We start from the raw sequence: 20,295 nt of genomic DNA, 5'->3' as shown, positions 1-20,295 counted from the left end.
GATTGTTTTGGGCCCACCGTTGTCTACCAGAACACATCATTTTTCTGCCAGGCTCTACTCAAAACCCCACCCACCCACACAGAGGAATGTGCCTCCCCATTCCAGGAGTAGTTGCTTGGTACTTGACCTCACTATGGATAATCTCGGTTGCCGTATTTGGGGCCAGGGAGGACTAATTGCCCTCATCTGAAGGTTTTGCCTTCCTCATAGCAGTTGCCACAACTTTGATGGGTTAGACATTGGGTAAAGCCTTACTCATGTTCAGAGGAGAGGTTGTTAGCCTCTGCCTTCTGCTGCGAGTAAACAGAGTATCCCATTAAAGGGATCCAGGAGGAGGTGCTTCTGTCCAGATGCCCAGGAGGGGGCTACAGCCATAGTACTCCCCAAGTAGACACATACTTGATGTTTGTCATAGGTCCTCCTCATCCCTGCATCGACTGCCATAAAACATCCAGCAAGTGGGCTGGCTGATATAGGATATACCCAATACCTAGGTCAAATCCTCTTACTTCTGTAATCAATAAAGTTGTGGCCTTATTTGATCCAAATGAATGTTGTCATGTGTGGCTCAATGATCTCAGGTGAAGTGGCAGTTTCACAACGCTTTGGCACACAAGAAGATCATTAAGCTCATAGCAGATAGCTAGTGGCATCCTCAAATATTCTTACCTTTTTTAAAAAAAAAACCACAACCAGCAAGTTTTTTTTTTTATCATTTACAAAACCCAGTTTAAGGAGGACCTCGGTTTTCACTTCTGTAGGTAACTAGTTACTATTGCAAACTTTGCAGCAGTAGTTGTACAGAAGGATGGTGATTTAAAACAAAAACTGCAAGTTCACATGATGAGCTAGTGAAATCTGTTTGAAGATGAAACTGAAAAATATTTCATAAGGTGAATCTCTGTTGTCATGTTAATATTCAGTTAAGAAATGTGTGCCGTTTCTTAATGTAAAAACTTCAAATTAATATGCACTTGTGTTTTTTTGTTTTGTTTCCCTCACTCAATCCTTAATAGAGAAGAAAATCACGCTATTCTGACCTCGACTTTGAAGTAAGTTTTCTTGCATTATTTCGGCTGTATTTGATTTAAAGCAATGTGAATGTGAAGTGTTTATCTTAATAAATATTTTGACACCTTTTATAGAGACAGCTTTTGCTAAACTTTGTTTTTTTGAAAGCTATGCTAGAGTTGTCCCTTTTAATGTATCATAAATCTTCACTTTTTAAAGCATTTCCAAAGCTCTACTTTCACAGTCCATTTGAACTTGGATGAATGGAATTTCCCCCCTTTTTTAAATATCTATACAATATTCTGTGACTCCCTCCCTTCTTGAGGATTATGGCTTTCCCTGTGAGAGAAGAGGACTAGAGCTTATTTACATATGTTGATCTATTTAAACGTTTTGCACAGCAAGAGCCTCATTGCTGAATTTTGAGATTGAGCTGGATAAAAGAAACTCTAGCTAGCAGTCAGGGCAACCAGCCAGAACAGTTAAGGGAAAAAAAGGTCATCAAGCTCTCTTGCATGCTGAGCTAGGCTGTTGTCAGCCAGACCAATGGCCAGATAGCATCACCCATTCCATATTTAACAATCTGGACTGAAGCCTGTATAGGTACTTCCAGAGAAATCTGTAACTCTGTGCTGTACACATGACAATATTCCCAGGTCTTTATGGCCTCTGAAACTCTGGGGGTATGCTGTGAACATGCAGGGAGGCAATTGTACATAGTGAGTGGGAATCAGGCCTGCAACTGAATTAGGTAATAAGGCATGGAGAGAAATGAAACATACTTATATGAAGCTGCTGTCTACCAAATCAGACCAGATCTCTGTGGTCACAGCCTTGCTATGAGAGCTTTTAACTGAAGATGCCATGACCTGCAGCTCCAGCTTTCTGTGTTCTGAGACACTGTCACTTATCATCTACTGTTCTAGATCTTCTAAGCACTTGATTTTGGAGTTTCAGGTCCATTTAGGTTATTATAAATTGGATATCTAAATATTAAAGCTGATTGTTTTTGGAAAGCCTGGGCTTGATTATTCAGTCGATGGAGATATGGGTGCTGTATAAAATCTCCACTGATTAAGATTATTTAATCCTAAACACAATTGTTATCCAGAGGGTCGGGCGGGGGGGGGGGGAAGAGTTCAAAGTCATTAATGAAATGTATAGGATTAGTACCTAACACTCTGATCATAACCCCACTACATGAATATGAGTGCCACCCATTTCAGTGGAAGATGCTTTCAAGAAATGTGTTTAGAATTGAGCGGTGCCTCTGTATACTCAGAGCAGAATGTCCCTCGTCTATTCAGTGGAATATTAATGATTTGTGGAATCTTGCTTTATGCATAAGCTTCCTGTTCACGCAAGTTAACTATCTGATATAATTAATTATGTGTTCCTCTTGTGAAGCTGAAGCTTCACCATGTTTGCATAGCCAATATACACTTAGGACCACTTTATCATCGCCTGAGAAGCATGTAGTAACTGTAATTTGAAAAATAATCCATATTAATGTGAATGGGCGCAGAGCAGTATAAAGCACAAGATATGCTGTGAACAGCCTTCTTGCATTTGAGAGAAGAATCTGATTTACCATTAGCACATACCTGATAAAAATGCTATTAAAAGAAAAGCCTAATGTTTCCTGAACGGTTCCTTATAAAAAAAATACCTCTAATCTAAAAAGCCTACATTGTCATAGGGACACAGAGCGCTCCCTTATACTGAGTCAGCTCAACTAGTCCAGGGGTTCCCAGCCTGTGGCCCATGGACTGCATCTGATCTGCAAGCTTCATTCAGGTGGTCTGCAGCATTATCCTTATTAAACAGTCATATTAAATTTTAATTGTATTGTTATTGCTTCCTTACTGAAACTGTAATGCAATAAAACACAATGTAAGTTCTACAGAATGCAAACTGTAATACAATAAAATACAATGTGATAATAATGGAAGCAATATATACAATTAGAAACCATACAGCATTTGTAGCACGGTGCACTGCAGTTGCTACAGTGGGAAGAAAAATCATTCAGTGGTCCACCAAGACCACCAGCAATTTTCAAGTGGTCCAGAAGGTAGAGGAAAGGTATTCAAACCATGGCACTAGTCCATCTAATTCAGTACTGTCTACACGGACAGGCAGCAGCTCTCTAAAGTTTCAGATAGGAAGTCTCTCCCATCCCTACCTGGAGATTCCAGGGATTGAACCTGGTACCTTTCTGTATGCAAGGCAGGTGCTCTACCGATGAGCTTCAGCATTTCCCAGGTAGCATAATTAGGAAGCTGTTGTTAATTCAAAGGAGCATCATAGTATGCCTATGAAGAACAGACAGTAATCTCAACCCACACCAATAACTGCGGTACAAGATTTTGATTGCAGAATGATTTTTTTCACTTGCAGAGTGAGGCTCCAATCCTACCCCACTTACCAGGGAGTAAGCTCTGCTGAATTCACTGGGATCTTCTTAAGAGTAGCTATGGTTAGGATTGCAGCTAAAACTTTCATATTACAAGCAGACAGACATATTACAAGCAGACCTCCCCTCCCCCCCCCAAAAAAAATTGATATTAACAACATAATGTCACATGTGATTAATAATAATATATATGATTAGTTTTAAGAATGTGTCTGTAATGTATTGCTGAGCTTGAAATATCTAACCATTAGAAACCCTGCCTGGCCATGATTCATGTCACTCAGCGCTTGTGCCCTTATAGCATTAGGTGCCACTTAAACAGCCACTGAACATCTATAAAGGAACCAAAGACAACTATCTTTTTTCCATATATATTTTTTCCTTTGGCTAGTGAATGCCTAGCAGCAGTAAGATCAATGAGTCACTGGTTCAGGAATCTGAATTCAACAGTTAAAGGTTCTCCCTGGCAACTGACAAAAGCTCTCCAGCTGCCTCAAAATCCAGGCTGCATACTTGCTGTAGGGCAAACTATTATAAAGCTGCTCAGGTTGCTGCTATCTTAGCCCCACTGTGTGTGTGTGGAAAAATGGCCAGGAAACTCTGTTGTCTCTGCAAGTGGGAGATCTAATAAAAGCAGAAATGCATATAAGGATCATTTACCCACACACTTTGATTTGCTTATTGCTGTCTTCCCACCCACCCCCCTTCAATCATCAGCCACACTAACTTAGCTTTGGGGTGGTCAGATTTTTAAAATGCCAGAGATTCTAACTCTGTAAGTGCTCTGAAGAAGGTAGACATTCTGCAGGTGCAGCTTCTCCTGACACAGTGGTGTAGTGAAGGGGAAAGTGGCACATGTGGAAGAATGCTGTGCCCTAGGAGTTCTTTAGAGGGAAAAAATTATGCCCCCTTCAGAATGTCATCACCTTAGAACATTAACTTCCATGGGGTGGGGGAGAAATCTGATTCAGTTTGCAATTGAAAGTGAATCCAGTTTGCAGTTTCCAAACCAGCATGCGAACTGAAACCTGACCATAAAATCACATAGCTGGAAATGACTCTAAGGGTCATCTAAGTCCAGCCACCTGCAATGCGTGAATCTCAACTACAACATCCAAGACAGATGGCCATCCTTTGAAATTCACCCTTCTGCAGCTACATAAGGGGTACAAAAATGCATATTTTAGGGTAAAATGTGCATTAAAATGCATATATTCGTGAATGAAAATGTAAAATACATTATACTGGGGGAGCATAAATATTAGGGAATATAGGCTTTGCAAAAACATGTACATTAGACAAAACTGCGTCCGCATCTGTATTATTAGGAGAACATTGCACTAGAATGCTGGAGAATTGTCGCGAGGGTTTTTTAAAGAATCATAAAGTGATGTGGAGAATAGAACTTAAAACTTGGGGGGGGGGGGGAATGAAAAACAGAGAAACCAAACTTGACAGATTAGCCCGTCCCTACTTCCCACACTGCTGATTCAGAGTGCAAGGGAAAGAACGGCGGCGGAGAAGGCAGATACAAAAGTGTGAACCAGGATGAAACTGCGCTTGCTATTACATAACGAAAAACAGGCTCAGGTCAAGGAAGTGGGGAGGAGAAGAACACTCAATGCAATTCTACTCTGTACTTCTTGAAAATGTAACCCCATGTCAGGGGTGGGGAACCCTTTGCAGCCTGAGGGCCTTATTATCTCATGAGCAACCTTACCGGGGCCACATGCCAGTATAGGTTCGGACCAGAAGGAAAAGTAGGCAAGGCAACTGATTCCTACCTTTTGTAACAGTAGGCGACTTTCCACTCATGTAAAATTAAGAGGCTTGCACCTTCTCACACCCAAGTAAGCATAAGTGCAAAAGCATCTTCTTGTCACTTTCCACCAGTTTTTCAGGGGCAGACGTTAAGCTAACCAGCCTGTAACTTTCAGGTTCCGTCCTGGTTCCCTTTCTAAAAATTGGTGTTACCTTGGCACAGCTCCAGTCCTCAGGCATGGAAGCTGATCTGAGGAACAAGTTACACATCCTTGTTAGAAGATCATATTAGAGCTCTTAAAGAACTCTCAGGTAGATGCCATCCAGAAACAGTGATTTGTCAGTTTCTATTTTGTCTGCTAGGCCTAGATCTATCATCAACCCTATTTGCCTCAGTTTTTCAGACTCCCTTCCTGCAAAAACACTCAAAGAGGGTGCAGAGCAGGGCTGGGACCTAGGGAGTGCCCAAGGGACTGGCTATAGATAGGCACAGAGGGTTGTATTTGGCCCTTCAGCTAGCCATTCCCCATCTCTGGGCTTTACAACTGAGGTGAGGAGGGGAGAATGAAATTAAGCCTGCTTGCCTCACCTCTTCATCCCCACACATAGATGGGCTCTTCTACACAGAATCTGTGCACATGCAACATTGGAAGGCAGGTCTGTGGGCTCAATTGTTTTCCTCCAATAACTGCCATTTGCACATGAAATGGAGAAAAGATGCAGGTTCTGTCTGCAGCATTTCAAGTTTGGACTCACAGGTCCTGATTATTCTGCAGATTTTGGCTATGTGTCGTCATCCCCTGCCCCACCGCCCAAAAGATATTTTTCCAGGCATCCACTTAATGAATCTTTATAGCGAGTAGGAAGCTATGACGCATTAACAACTAAATCAACCTACCTTAAAGGCAATTAAAACTTTTTTTTAAGTATATAAGGAGAAATTATATAATCACCATACTGAGCAAATACTGTGAGTCATAACTATGCCATTTAGAAAGTCAGATATTCAGCTTGGTTCTCTTTCTTCGAGAATTTTTCTCTATGGCAACTGATTTGAAGACATCCTTCCTATCACTGAAGAGAGCAGATTTCAGCATCTGATAAATACAGATGATGCCTTGCACGTCTAAAACATTCTGTTCTCCTTTATCTGTCATCCTGTTACATATTTTTAAATTGTCTGACAAAGTGATTGCAAGGGCTCCTCTTGTTGTTGAGGCAGGAGTACCACAGGTGCCCCTTCAGTATGGAGAAGCACACACATATATATTGGCTGGATCCTAAGATGTTCAGGAAGCTTGCATAAAGGAAATTTCTCATACCTCCCACCCTTGAGAAGCCTCTCCTGTAGTTCAAGCTCCCCTCCTGAACAATGTGGGATGGGGCACAATGGAGGGCCAATGTGGGAGGTGGGAATCTCTCAAAATCAAGCTTGTGTTCTACATAAGTAAGTTTCCAAAAGGGAAGTTCTTTCTCTTTGCATTCCCCCCAGCCCATTCCACACTGTCTCTCCAGAGAGGTCTCTGCAGATTGCTATGCTCAGTGCTTTCTTGTCAGAGCTCATGCAGTGATGAGGCAAGAAGCCCAGTCCCACTCAGGCTTGAATCCATGTGCTATATGCAAATCATGCATGAGTAGGACTTAGGAGTAGATGAATCTGTTAATTTTGTTTTCTCTCAGCTTCTAGTTTTCCCAGTATTAATTTCAGTTCTCTACATTTCCACAACAATGTGCAATTTTTAATTAAAAGAAAAATCCTCATGAAAATGAACCAGCATTTTAGTGTGGATTTTTCATAATAAACACTTTTATTTATGCTGTTGTGGCTAATATTCACATTTTTGCAAGTAGTTCCCCCTAATATAGTGTATTTTTGTATGCTGTGTTCTAAAACGTATGCATTATTGTGCACACTTTCCCCCACTATGTCCATTTTTGTACCTGCTGGTTGAAAAAACCACAATACAAAATTTGGAGAAGTGAACATTTCGAAAGATAGTTGGCTTTGTCTTTCATTTCACATTTTGGTTTGAGAAGTGCGAATTAGGCAGTTCTTATTAAAATGCGAACAAAACGGAATTTCTTTTACAGCACAATCTTATCCACATTTACTCACAGAAAGACTCAAGAATTCAGGGGAGAGCGCTACTTCCTAATAAGTGAATTTAAGATTGTAGCCACTGTTCCGCAATCCTGTTATCTTTGGAAGTGGAACCAGTTATGTGTGTAGGTCCAAGTTTGCTACCTGGCATTACTAACAGTAAGATTAATACATTGGAAACCCAGGAAATCACTTATGTGAGACTTCCTTCATAAATCTAGGTCTACTATCTCTTAAGAGAATTATGTTTTGCAAGAAGGATCTCACTGAATCCTGCAGAACCCCACAATTCTTTAGAGGTTAATTGGTTTATAATTGCTTGCTATGTTCTCATGCCCACATTGTGAATCATGTTGCCATTGCCTGAGGCATCAGAAATCTAATGTCAGATTTCTTCTGATAACCTCGATCCTAAACTAATTTATACTGGAGCAAGACTTAGATCCAGACTTTGCCATGCTTTGAGTAGAGTAGATCCAGTGAAATCCATGGGCCCTGGACATGATTATGTCCCATTTTTCTTAATGTGTGTACCCTAAGAATAACAGAGATGCAGCCTAGGATATGAGTGGACTAGAGGGGCACATTTAGCTTCCAAGCCCGAGGCTGCCAATCCCTCATCTATGAGACTTTGGGACCTTTAATGATCAACCTATTAAAAAACGAGTCTCCCCTGGGGTTGTGTTGACATCTTCAACACTTAAGGCTCAGCCACACTTTCTTTTGTGTTGCATTTCTAGGCAAAGGTCTGGACTTTCTAGCCCCATGTCCAAGAAGGTGTGTGTATCCCAGCACTTTCCCTGGGGAAACTCGTGTTTTACTGCTGAAACACAACAAACAGCAATCAGTGGATTTTCTGTTTCTGTGGATTGCTGTTTGCTCCAATTCAGCAGTAAAACGGGTTTTCCTGGGGAAAGCACCAGGACAAAAAAATGAACTGTTCAGACATGGACTAGGAAAGCCTGAACCTATATGTAGAAAGCATACAGCAAAGGTAAGTGTGGGTGAGCCCTTACTTTTTAAAAAATCCCAAAAAACTGGCTTTAATTAGCAAGCAATGTAGCCTGTTCTTAGTGATAGCTGCTATATTCATAGCACATATGTGGTAGCACAAAGGAATTGGGTAGTGGTTTGGGCAACTCAGTAAAGGGAAGGAGAAAAGGCAACGCTCTGTATCTGGGAAGTATATTACAAAGATCAAATAGGAGACGGTGCAATTAATTTTGAGTTCATTGTGTCTATAGGAAAGAGACAGCCCAGCCCAGCCAAATTCAATTTGCTTTATTAAGTTGGATGAAATAATGGTTCTTTTAAAACTGTGCCATGATTCATTATAAAGTATTAAGCAATTATATTCTATTTCGCAGAAGGTCATGCATACGAGGAAGAGGCACATGGAATTGTTTCAGGAATTAAATCAGAAATTTCAGACACTAGACAGATTTCGAGATGTACCAAAATCAGGCAGTATGGTAAGTACACTATTTTATTTTATTTTATTTTATTCATTTTGCTATCCTCTTATGTACTTTTAATCTCTTGCCATTTAAGAATTATTAAGAAAGTTGTGAATTTAAGGTAGGATCATCTCAAAATGAGATCTTATTATTCTCTTTCAGTGAGAATTGCCTAATAAGTAGAAAGCTCTCTAGCAGCTAGAACAGGGGTGGGGAACTTCAGGCTCAGGGGCCAGGTGTGGCTCTTCAGGCAGACCACCCCATACTCCAAGCCATGCTCCCCATTGGTACCCTTCCACTACTACTTGAGTACTTTTGCTAAGCTTGACTGTGTCCTTGAACTGTGTCCATGAACCTCTGGCTTCCTGGATGAAGAATGTGTATGTGTATGTGTATGTCTGGGGGTGGGAGAAGCCCTCTGACTTTCATATGGCAAAAGTGTAGCTTACTGTACAAAGGTAAGAATTACATCCATTATTCTATCCATTTTTGTCTATGGCTCCATCCACAACTGGCACACCACCCTCAGAAATGAAATGAAGCCCTTGAGCTGGAAAAGGTTCCCCATTCCTGGGCTAGGGCCATGAGGGTGTGGAAAACAAGAGTTCAAATCCCCTGCTCAGCTGCAAATTTTACTGGAGAGTCTTGGACAAGCTTAAAGCACTTACTCAGCTTTTATGTGGGTGAGATCAACTTCATGTATGGTGCCCTGAGTTTCTTGGGTCAAATGTGTGATACATAAATAATATCCAGTTCTTTCACTTCTGTCATGTTTCATTGTGACAGAAATTGAGAACTTGCTTGGGAGACAGCCATGCAGTTCTCTGCATGGAGTAAGCAAAACCTCAAAGCGTTCCCTTTCCCATTACTCCTTTTCATACTTTTCAGGGACTTGCACTTCTCAGATGATTAAATGCACAAATAGCTTTAAAGGGCTGCAGCCTAAGTAACATAGTAACATCAACTCCCAAATGCATAAAAAAATCAATGCAATCAAATATTCGTATTATATGTTATTTGATGTAAAATAATTGCCTTAATAATGAATATGTATTGAATATTCACCATCAGCATTCACAGAAGACCATTTTTTAATAATTGTATATATTATTCCCTCATAAAATGGTTTAGAATTACAATTTGGAGTTATAACAAAAACATTAAATTGAACCTGAAGTACGCCAAAGCCTTCCAACATCATATCTCTAGGCTGTTAATTTAAGACCAGCTGTGGTGATGTGCCTTTATGGTAGTGTTAAAAATAAAGGTTCAATATATAAAAACAGGCTATATTTCAGGGTTTACTAGCAAGTGCTTTATTAGCTTCTGTGTAAACTTGAAAAGGACGTCGTGTTAGAAGAAAAATATTCAGGATTAGTAAGGCCCATTGTTTGTTTGCTTCTCTGATATGAGAGCTTCTTTATAATGAGAAGCTCACATATTTCGTGCCACTATCAGAATTTTATCTGGCTTTCATTATTTTTGCAAGCTCTCTTCTTGCTCCCAGAGAAGGAATGGTGATATATCTACTTAGAATTTTAAGGCCATGTACGGAATTGAGTAGATATTATATTATTATTATTATTATTATTTGGGATCAGATGACTAGTTGTTAAAAGATTTCCCACTTTGCTGCCAATTTTGAAGAGAATTTATGGAAACTAGCTCGTTTCAGTCCTAAAAAAAATCTTTAAATATTAAATATCAGCTTAATCCCTTTGCTCCTATATCAGATCAGCCAAGGCAATGAAAAGTGACATAGACTACACATCCGGCAGGAACTAAGCTTTGATGAGTCTCCGAGGAAAAGAATCATCTAACTGTTGGGCAACCACCAATAATGGTTCCCTATATTTACCCTCATCATATATTCTTGGCATGCAGCTACAATGAACAAGTATCCTTGATTAATCTTAGATACTGTGATGGGGCTGAGGCAAGGAAAGGCTGCTGAGGGCCTTAAAAAGTCAAAAGCCAGCACTGGATAGAGATGTTTCTCATCTGGGAGTTTGGATTACACTTAGCCTCAAGTTGTCACATGCTGTATTTGAGGGACACTTACAGTGGCTATGACGAGCCTTTAAATCCCACTTTGCAATTGAGAGGAGAGCTTTCAATGTCTTGCGTTACAGGGCCCACCACTAACCCAAACACACAGTCAGTTTCCAAGGAGGCTGTAAAACGGGCAGCTAATCCAATTTGGTGGGAAGTGCTCCTTGTCAAGTTAATTCCTGCTCACCTTTCAAGGAAATTGCAAGTAAATATATAGCTGTCAGAGATGGTCAGCAAACCTTTGCTTCACTCAGTTCCAACCCTGCTACTGGGAGTTTGTTGGCAGATTTGCTGGCAAGCCTTTCAGTGTGCTGATTGCGCGTAAAAAAGGATGAGAAAACTGGCTGAATTTTGGCCAGTCTGACACCCTTCAAAGCCATTTTATCTCTCTTGATGTCTGCTTTTACATGTGATCTCTTGAAAGATCAAATCGGCAAAGAAGAAGTTTTTAAAAGTTGTTTCTCTCTCTCTCTCTCTCTCTCTCTCTCTCTCCCGCACCCCACCTCATTCCCTTCATTCCCGCAGGAAAATCCAACAGCAGCCAGCAAGGCTCCCTGGGACACTTTCAAAAACACAAGTGACTACCCACATTATACCACAATAAATGTATTAGATACAGAGGCAAAAGATGCTTTAGAACTAAGACCATCAGAATGGGAGAAGTGTCTGAACTTGCCTCTAGATGTACAAGAAGGTGATTTTCAAACGGAGGTTTAACGAAAGAGAAAACAAACTGAAGCGAAAGCGAGATATAGAACAATTTTGTTTGCACTGACACTCAAGAGACTTGGGAAGCCTGACACGCCAATCTGAACATTGTGGCTGAGGCGTGTCAGCACCTTCATGTGCCAAATGTCAGTGGTTTCTTTTCGTACGATATATTCCCACTAGCAAAACTAGTGGAGAGCCCAGGTGTACAATTCTTACCATCGTGTCTTGTAAGTACCCGTGGAATGGATTTGTAAGGTAAATCTTTATAGATAAACCTCAAGCAACGGTTCATGTTGTAACAGCTTCATCTGGTTTAGTTTTAAAAAAACTTCACCATGAAGCACAATGTATATATTTATGCAGTTTTTAAAGTTTATAACAGTCTGTTTGGCCATTACTACACTTTTTACTTTATAATATAAAAAAGCAAAGTTTTGTCGTCATTAAATGAATGTCTGTTGAGCTACATTCTTCATTGCTTTAAATGCAATAAAGTAATAATCTCACTTTTATATGAATAATATATTTCACATCTTTATTACTGCAGTTTTCTCTGGAAAGCTCAGAGTAGCTTTTCCTGCTGCAGCTGTGTATAAAATATTTAAAATGTTGTATGGTGTAAATAAACTTTTGTCTACATATCAGTATTTTCAGTGCATTTTATTTTGGATTTGTTTATCGGAAATTTGAATATTTATAAAGTTTTCTTAAACAAAACAGAAGCTGAAAATGTATTCAGAATTTTAATAGCATACTGTTATTACTCCTTTGAGACTAATGATTTCTCAAATGTAATAATAGGTTTGCGTGGCTGTTCTATTTTTCTACTCTACGGAGGCAACACACAATGTAAATTGGCCTTGTAAGAGCATTGCCAAATTAGTTCTACTATATGCAGGTCTTAAGCTTTTTTATTTAGCTGCAGAAAGACAACTTTTTAGACAAATACTGTTCAATAGTAATTTCTTACTATTACTCTTATTATCAAGATTTATTACCTCCTTCAGTACTGAGGTACATAGCATAACTCTCTGCAAGAAAAAATAAATAATATATTCCATAAAAGATTCAGTGCCTAAGACGACAGCAAATCATCTTTTAACCTCAATAAGAACTAAGATTTTTTTAACCCAGTATTTTGTATCAATGAATAGTATGTAAAGAAGCCAATACTGAATAAATATATTAGTAAACTGGTCTGCATGGTACAATAAAACATGCTGATACATGGGAAATGTAATTTTGTCTGCCCAATTACATAGCTTACAACACCTGCCATTCTGCAAGATGTTCTCCATGCTTTTGTAGCTTAATTGGACTGAGAAATACCCACCTCTTTAAGTATTGTAAGTAGGCTGCTTGGCTTTCTCTCATGACTAAAAGATTAGTATTGTTTGATTACAACTGTTGCCAGAAGCCAAATGTAAGTCGACACCAGGGTTTTCTTTCAGCCGGAATTCAGTTCCGGAACCTCTCAGATGGGTCCCAGCACCTCGCCATTGCCATTCTAAGAGAATGAGGGAGGTGTTTATAGTAAGTTCCGGCACCTCATTTTCAAGAAAAATAGCACTGGTCAACCGTAACTTGGGGGGAGGGGGCATCGTTTAGGAACTCTGAACAACAGCAGAAACTGGCACTCCAATTGCCATAGCTGGTGACTCAGACAGAGTAGTTCCTATGGCTGAAGCACAATCATCAGCATAGAAACCGTACGGTGCATAAATTGGTCCGGCAAAGGTACCAGATAGGCCTGGTTTATATTCATTCACCTCTCAAATATTGCAACATCCGGTGATTGCCTGGGATGGAGGCTAAGATAGACCACCTAAGCTTCCCTGTCATGTTGCACGCATTGCTTTTCAGTGGAGCAACTCATGCACTGAGATGCCACTCTTCCAAATAATGTGCAGGCCAAATTCCAGTTACAATCCCATGATACACAGTCACTCCAAACGGTTTGTGCATAGAAGTATATGGATGTAGCCAACACAAAGTTCAAAATTTAGGGTTCTCCCCAGTTACCAAAATGCCATGGAGGTGAATTATCCCACCCTGCTCCCAGCTGGGTGACGCCCCTTTCCATTGCTGCCCTGCACCTGGCGATTGCTGCCACAGCAGCATCAGTTCACAGGACTGCAACCGTGTAGCACTGTGGGCCGTCTCCTAATGCCATCATTGTCAATGCTGGACAGGTCCAGCCCTCAAGCCATGGATTGCCGATGAAGTAGCTCGCTAACCTCTTTGCTAATCATTTAATATGCTGGCTTTTCCTCTTGAAATATAATAATAATGCACTCATAATACAATCAGCACTTGCAGGGCTTTCTAAAAGCATGTCAGATTACAGAGCTCTCAATTATTTATTTGGCTGGCTTAGTGTTAAACCAGAAAATGTACTGTCCTCAGGGACACAAGCGTGTTTGCTGCTGCTGTTTTTCACATGGAGCAATGCAGGATAAGTCAGGCTTGGAAGCGGGGAATGGAAAAGTACTGTGTTTTATGAGCAGTAGTATGTGAGGGACGCGGGTGGTGCTGTGGGTTAAACCACAGAGCCTAGGACTAGCCGATCAAAAGGTTGGCGGTTCGAATCCCTGCAATGGGGTGAGCTCCCGTTGCTTGGTCCCTGCTCCTGCCAACCTAGCAGTTTGAAAGCATGTCAAAGTACAAGTATATAAATAGGTACTGCTCCGGCGGGAAGATAAACAGCATTTCCGTGCGCTGCTCTGGTTCTCCAGAAGCGGCTTAGTCATGCTGGCTGCATGCTGTACGCTGGCTCCCTCGGCCAATAAAGCGAGATGAGCACCACAACCCCAGAGTCGGCCACGACTGGACCTAGTGGTCAGGGGTCCCTTTACCTTTACGTGCTGTACTCCCTTTCAAATGGTAGCGGGAAAATCCAACCAGGAGGCATGTATGTGTGGAGGCAGACATTTGCTTGTATGCCCCTTGCTGGATAAAAACTGCCTGCACAGAAGCTGGAGCTGGGTGGACATAGCTGTGCCACTATAGTGACCTGAGTACCAATCAACTTTTTGGGGGGGGGCAAGAAGTGGGGGTGCAATGTATTTCTTGCCCCTACCCTCTTCTTCCTCCTGGGGACTGCTCTCTAGTGAGCTGCCAATCCAGTGCTCTGTGCCTGTTCAACTGGGCCACTTATGTATGTTTTCAATTTAATTTGTACTTTAATGAAATCTTGTTTTCAACAAAAATGAGAATTATCTATTACTTTAAATGGGCTTGTATTTTATGTGATTTTTTTGGTTACTCATTATATAGTATAACAACAGCTGACCTTGCTAAATATTCTAGACTGCATACATACCATACATTTAAAGCACACTCCAAGAATTCTGGGAACCGTAGTATACTCGTCGCAGAGCTACTATTACCAACACCCTCAACAAACTAGAGTTTTCATTGGGCGGGGGCTGTTCTAAATATATGGAATGCATGCAGCTTTGGAAACTTGCTTAAAACCTTTTTCAATGAGCCTACTCAGATGTATAATTTAGCTACCTATATTGGTTTTGTAAAAGTTTTACCGATTTTATCTGTGTTTCAATTATTATGATTTTTATGTATATGTTTTATGGTTCTGTGAATTTTAGCTGTGCTTCATCTACAGTTTTATTATGTATACTGCTTGGAGAGCTCTGTGATTAAGTGGTTTATAAATCTTCTAAATAATTTAATATAAAGTGACATGCTTTCCATTGCTCTGTAGTCCTGCACTGGAACTGTGTTTGCGAGAGCTAAACTGGATGAAATATTAAGCCACCTAAGCACAATGTCTAAAACATCTCTTGCCACACTTGGAAAAATTGCACGCACCCAGTATGCACCAAGTGGCTCCTTCTGTGCACAAGAACTTGAGAGCATATGTGAAGCCTTCCCACAACAGTGAAGATGTGACACTCCTTGCAGAACTGCTCCATGGGTGCGCTAGGGATATCATGGATCACTGCCCCGCACCAAGTCCTCAGTATTTGTTTCTATCACAGTTAGTCAAAGGGTTACTTATAATTGCTCCAGGACCAGAGAATGCCAGGTTTCATAGTTGGTATCCTTCCTTTAACATCTGGAATGTTTTCCACCATCCTGGGTGGTATCGTGCCATGCTGGCAACAGATTGCAGGCTTCATTTGTTCCAACGACTGTTAGTTCTGTACAATAAGTCATGTTCTGTACCCCCTTTCCTCCAGAACTAGGGTTGATCGCTTAAATAGATGGAATTCTAAAATGCTTAACTCCATTGATTTTGTACCCCTATTTTCTCCAACTCCCACATCCACTTCACAGAATTAATGCCTGGTGGCATCTCTGGTTTTTAAGATGGTTGTTAACAATGCTATTTTTCTCATAAAAAGCACCTCCCTCGTTCTCTTATAATGGCAATGGCGCCCACCCGAGAGGTGCCAGAACTGAGTTCTGGTGAGTTCTGGCTGGAAAAAAAAAGCAGTTCTGGTTGTTAATGAGTTCTGTTGAAATTATATTGCAACTGCCATCACAACAGAGCTAAAGTTCCCGTGGGTCATTGTGCACATAGCTGCACATGGCTGCAGATGTTACAAATATGAAGGTAGCAAAAAGCTACCTGAAGAATATCCTTCTACATCATTTTTATTTTCCAGGTAGACACCGGCTTCTTGATGCAACAATTACTGCTTTTATCTACATGGAAATAATGTACTACTGGAAGATAAGGCTACAGTCCATTTTGGGCACAGTTGTCTCCAATAAATGTGGCACTTCCTTCTACATTCCACTGTTCTTTTGCCTGTAAATATTTTAGGTCATCATACCTGCATTCTTGGTAAAATTGTTTTGTTTTGCTTTTTCCACAATCCAGTGGTTAAATCTTTATAAGGTGTTACCATGTTTGTGTATTTTGCCAGGGCAATTCAACAGCTCTTTCTCTTTCTGGAGAAGTAAATACATTTCATCAGTGTCTCTCTTAAAAATGAATGATTGGCTCAGTAAATAAAATTCTGCCTTTGACAAGAGATACCGAAGCAACAGCTCACTTCTATGATCTACTGCCCTGTATAGAGGAAGTGGTGATTTGAAGGTGTGACTATCACTTGAAGGGAACACTCTTGCACCAAGTAAAGAGTAGAGGAAGGAGTTTCAATCAATAAAATGTATGACTGCCATTTGTTAAATAAAGCTGTGAAGTAGCTGAAGATGTCAAGAGTACATACATCATCCTCAGTGTTGCATTGCAAGCTTCTTTCCCCTCCCCATAGCTGTTATGTGAACATAAATCTCTATTCACAGTCTAATTCTGTCTGGATTGTGGAGTCACAATTCTAAGTTAGCATACGTAACAGTATTTAAACAGTATTAAACTTTAGACTGTTCTGCTTCACCTCTTGTTCTTTCAAGTGTCCTTATTTTCCTAGATTTACAGAAGCCATCCTGGTTTTCAATTTGATCCCAGAATGTCCCGCTTTTTCTTAGGACGCCCCTATTTTCATCGGAAAAATGTTGGAGGGTATAAAGTTATCCAACCCTTTAGCCATCTGAAAGCCCTGAATAGGGAAGGTTTTTAAAAATATTTAATGCTTTTATATATGTTGGAAGCCGTCCAAAGCGGCTGGGGCAACCCAATCAGATGGTGGGATATTATTATTATTATTAAATTTAATTTCCAATCAGTACAAACACCAAACTAAAAAAACATGTACAACAAAAAACCATAACAACAATAATAACGCAAATTGACAACACAAATTTAGATACAGTAATATCCCTATGCCTACTCCTTGTTTATCACCACTCTCTCCCCCCTCTATTTCCCACTGTTATCTGCCTTGTCACTTATATATTCGTTCCAAATTTCTTCGTATTTATTCATTCTTATTTTGCATTGACAAGCAATTCTTTCATATCTAGACAGATTAGCTACATTATTATTATTATTATTATTATTATTATTATTATTATTATTGAATAGGACATCCCTATTTTCATCAGAGAAATGTTGAAGGGTATAGAGATCAATATATATATATATATACTCCCACTTTACTGCCCCCATTCCAGCAGATTCAAACCACAACTTGCTTTCAGTTCATACCAAATGTGTGCTAAATTTGTTAAAGACTACTGTTTATGTGGAGGCCTTGCTGCTGCTTGCTGCGCCTCTCTGACTTGTTCAGAGTGGAGGTTATGATATGATCTCCCGAAAGTTGACTGTTTTATGGAAAAAGCGTTGAGTAAAAACGTGTCATTGTCAACAATGAGCAGGCACTGAAATAGGCAGGGGGTTTTCTTCTGCAATTGCTTAATTCTACCCCATATTGCACAGGGTTTGCTTACCTTTTCATGTTTATGTCTGTTTCTGGCTGGAAAACATTTTGGCCCAGCGGTATGATATTTCATTTTGTGAGCAGAGAAAAGTAAACAATAAAAAAATATGTGAAGTCCTTGTATCAATGTAAGTAAAAGGGTTAGGACAGCAGTCAGCAAGAGAGACTTAATGATACAGAGGGAAGGCACAGGTTAAGGGAACAACTACCAGGAAGCGATTCTGCACAGAAAGCAGAGCTGGAGGGTCAGAGAGAGAAGTTAAAGAAAGCTTGCTTAAATAGAGTTATTTGCTTGATGATACTCTAACCAGATGACCCTCGTGGTTCCTTCCAACTCAGCAGTTCTGTGATTCTATTATTCTAACACTATTTGAAACAGTCCTTATTAAAGAGGAGACCATGGAAGTAAAATTTAGTTCACTGATGGCTTTGCCTGGCTTAGGTATTACCACTGCCCAGCGTCTACGTCTACGAATCAGGAGTCTGAGCAGTAGATACTAACACACTAAAATCACAATATTTTCTAATAAAAGGAACTTTGTTGTTTTTAAGTAATTTAATTGTACCAACAAGTCCCTTCTCTGATGGATTCTTATTTTTTGTTTGTTTTAAATAAAGTTCTACAATTTCTTTCTTGGGAGTTTTCCTGCAACAATATTAAGAACATCAAATGTCTACTAGGGTCAATTTCCCCCCAGCTTTTTACTTCTATTTTTTCCTCTTCTTTACTTTTTAGTTCGACTAAATGATTAGTAAAGCCTGTTTATGTTTAAAGCAAAAAAAAAAAAAAAAAAGCGTTACAAGACACATTTGGGGTGTGTGATTAGTAGCCTAAATCAAAAGTTATCATATAATTTTTTTTGTTTGCAACGACAATCTAAAAATAAAGCGAAGAATATAAACAAAGCATATGAATAAAAAAAAACCCTTGGAAATTTACTCAATCCTCACAACTTAGGGGTAACACCCTTTTAGTCATTTTTTATATCATCAAAACAAAAGTTTGAAGTTGTCCTGAACATTAGCTAAATCAAGTGCTTGTTAGACTGATATTATATTCGCTCCTCTGAGACCATTCCCCATCCTGCACTTCTGTTATCCTAAACATTTGCTGGCAAGAAATCTGGGAAGATTTTTCACAGAATTAGGAATGCCTCTATTCCTTCTCTGCTTGTCATATTTTAAGTGGTGTTATGCTGGGGTGTGTGTGCGTGGGGGGGGCACCATTCAGCTGTTGAGAGAGAGAACAAAGAGAACAAACATCCATTTTAGGATGCTAATTTTACCTTCCCCTGAGAGACATTTAAAAATGTGCATTCTAGTTAACACAAGGTTTATCATTCCATTTGCAGGCACAGAGACTCAGTTTAATAAGGATCATCACTTCCATAAAGAACTCGACTAAGAGAAAAGGGATAGAGATTCCCGGTTACATCTCATTACTGCTCATCTTCAGTCACAGAGTGAAATGGAGTAGAAGCACCAGAAATAATTACATATCTTGACACCACCATTCCCAGTAAACCCTGCTGCTGGGGAGTACTGGATTTCACTCCCCTTATCACAGGGTAATAGTAAACAATGGTAAACAATTTGTGTCCTGTGCACACAAATATGTTCTTGCAGGAAATCTGTTGATTGTAGAGGCTGCATATGAGCGGGATATTAATTGGACTTGCTCACTAGGAACAGTTGTTAATTAAATGCTAATGAGGCATTGCCATTTGCACAGAGTTCCAGTAATAAGCTTGCAAGTGCAGGAGCTGCCTCATCTCATAAAACGTCTCCTTTCTGTTCTTCATTCGTTCTCTCAGAACTTAGTTAAATTGGGTTCAAAGAAACTTATTCCCAGGTGAGTGTGTACAGGTTTGCAGCCTTAGGCATACAGCACTGCACACAGGCTGGCTGGTTGCAACCCTATCCGAAGGAAGGGGAACATGGTCTCAGTTGCAACCACAGCGGCTGTAGCTTGACTAAATGGCTGTAATGCTCTCGGCATAAGGCTGCCTTTAAAAAATCTGTCCAAAAATTTTAGCTAGTGACAAATTTAGCAGCCAGAAGGGGGGGGGGGGCTAGGAAATTTGTTCATGTCAAGGCATTCTGCATCTGTACCCAAATTGTATCCAAGCACAATATAACTAACCTTTATAGATTGATATAGTTTGATTCCACGTTACCTGGAGGACCTTCTTCATGAGGGTTGGATAAGCTTTTTCCAGCTCTAGGACTGTATTCAACCTAGGTCAACTCTCTAGAGACCACGTGCTGGTGGAAGGCATGGCCCCTCCACGCTCTCCAGCATACACCACACCCAGACAGCCATATACAGGTTATCATGCCCTCTCCAGTCATCAAATGATTGATCTGATGGGTGGGGAAAGGCAATATTAATGCACATCATGGTGCTGGGAATGAAAAATTCCACTTGTCTCTGTGTGCTTGCCCCCCCAACCCCCAGCAGGGGCACTGTTGAGA

General features: G+C 40.2%; 1 protein-coding gene across 5 annotated transcripts in view; it reads left to right on the top strand.

Moving 5' to 3' along the window:
- The window catches only part of ADGRB3 (adhesion G protein-coupled receptor B3), a 458,204-nt gene extending 446,056 nt beyond the window's left edge, over nt 1–12,148 (top strand). For 4 of the 5 annotated variants that reach the window (XM_079970372.1, XM_079970373.1, XM_079970371.1 and 1 more), the window contains 3 exons: nt 1,017–1,052; nt 8,657–8,761; nt 11,324–12,148. In XM_079970372.1, coding sequence (XP_079826498.1) covers nt 1,017–1,052; nt 8,657–8,761; nt 11,324–11,515 — 333 coding nt within the window. In that variant the 3' untranslated portion in view covers nt 11,516–12,148. Of the gene's footprint in view, nt 1–1,016; nt 1,053–8,656; nt 8,762–10,479 lie in introns of all 5 variants that reach the window. The other variant, XM_079970375.1, reaches the window with a different exon arrangement.
- Nucleotides 12,149–20,295: the final 8,147 nt, after the last annotated feature.

The sequence above is a fragment of the Podarcis cretensis genome, assembly GCF_951804945.1.
Source record: "Podarcis cretensis genome assembly, chromosome: 3".
In the NCBI taxonomy this organism is placed as follows: Eukaryota; Metazoa; Chordata; class Lepidosauria; order Squamata; family Lacertidae; genus Podarcis; species Podarcis cretensis.
Note: the sequence above shows the minus strand (reverse complement) of the source record. Positions and strands in the feature narration are given on the sequence as shown.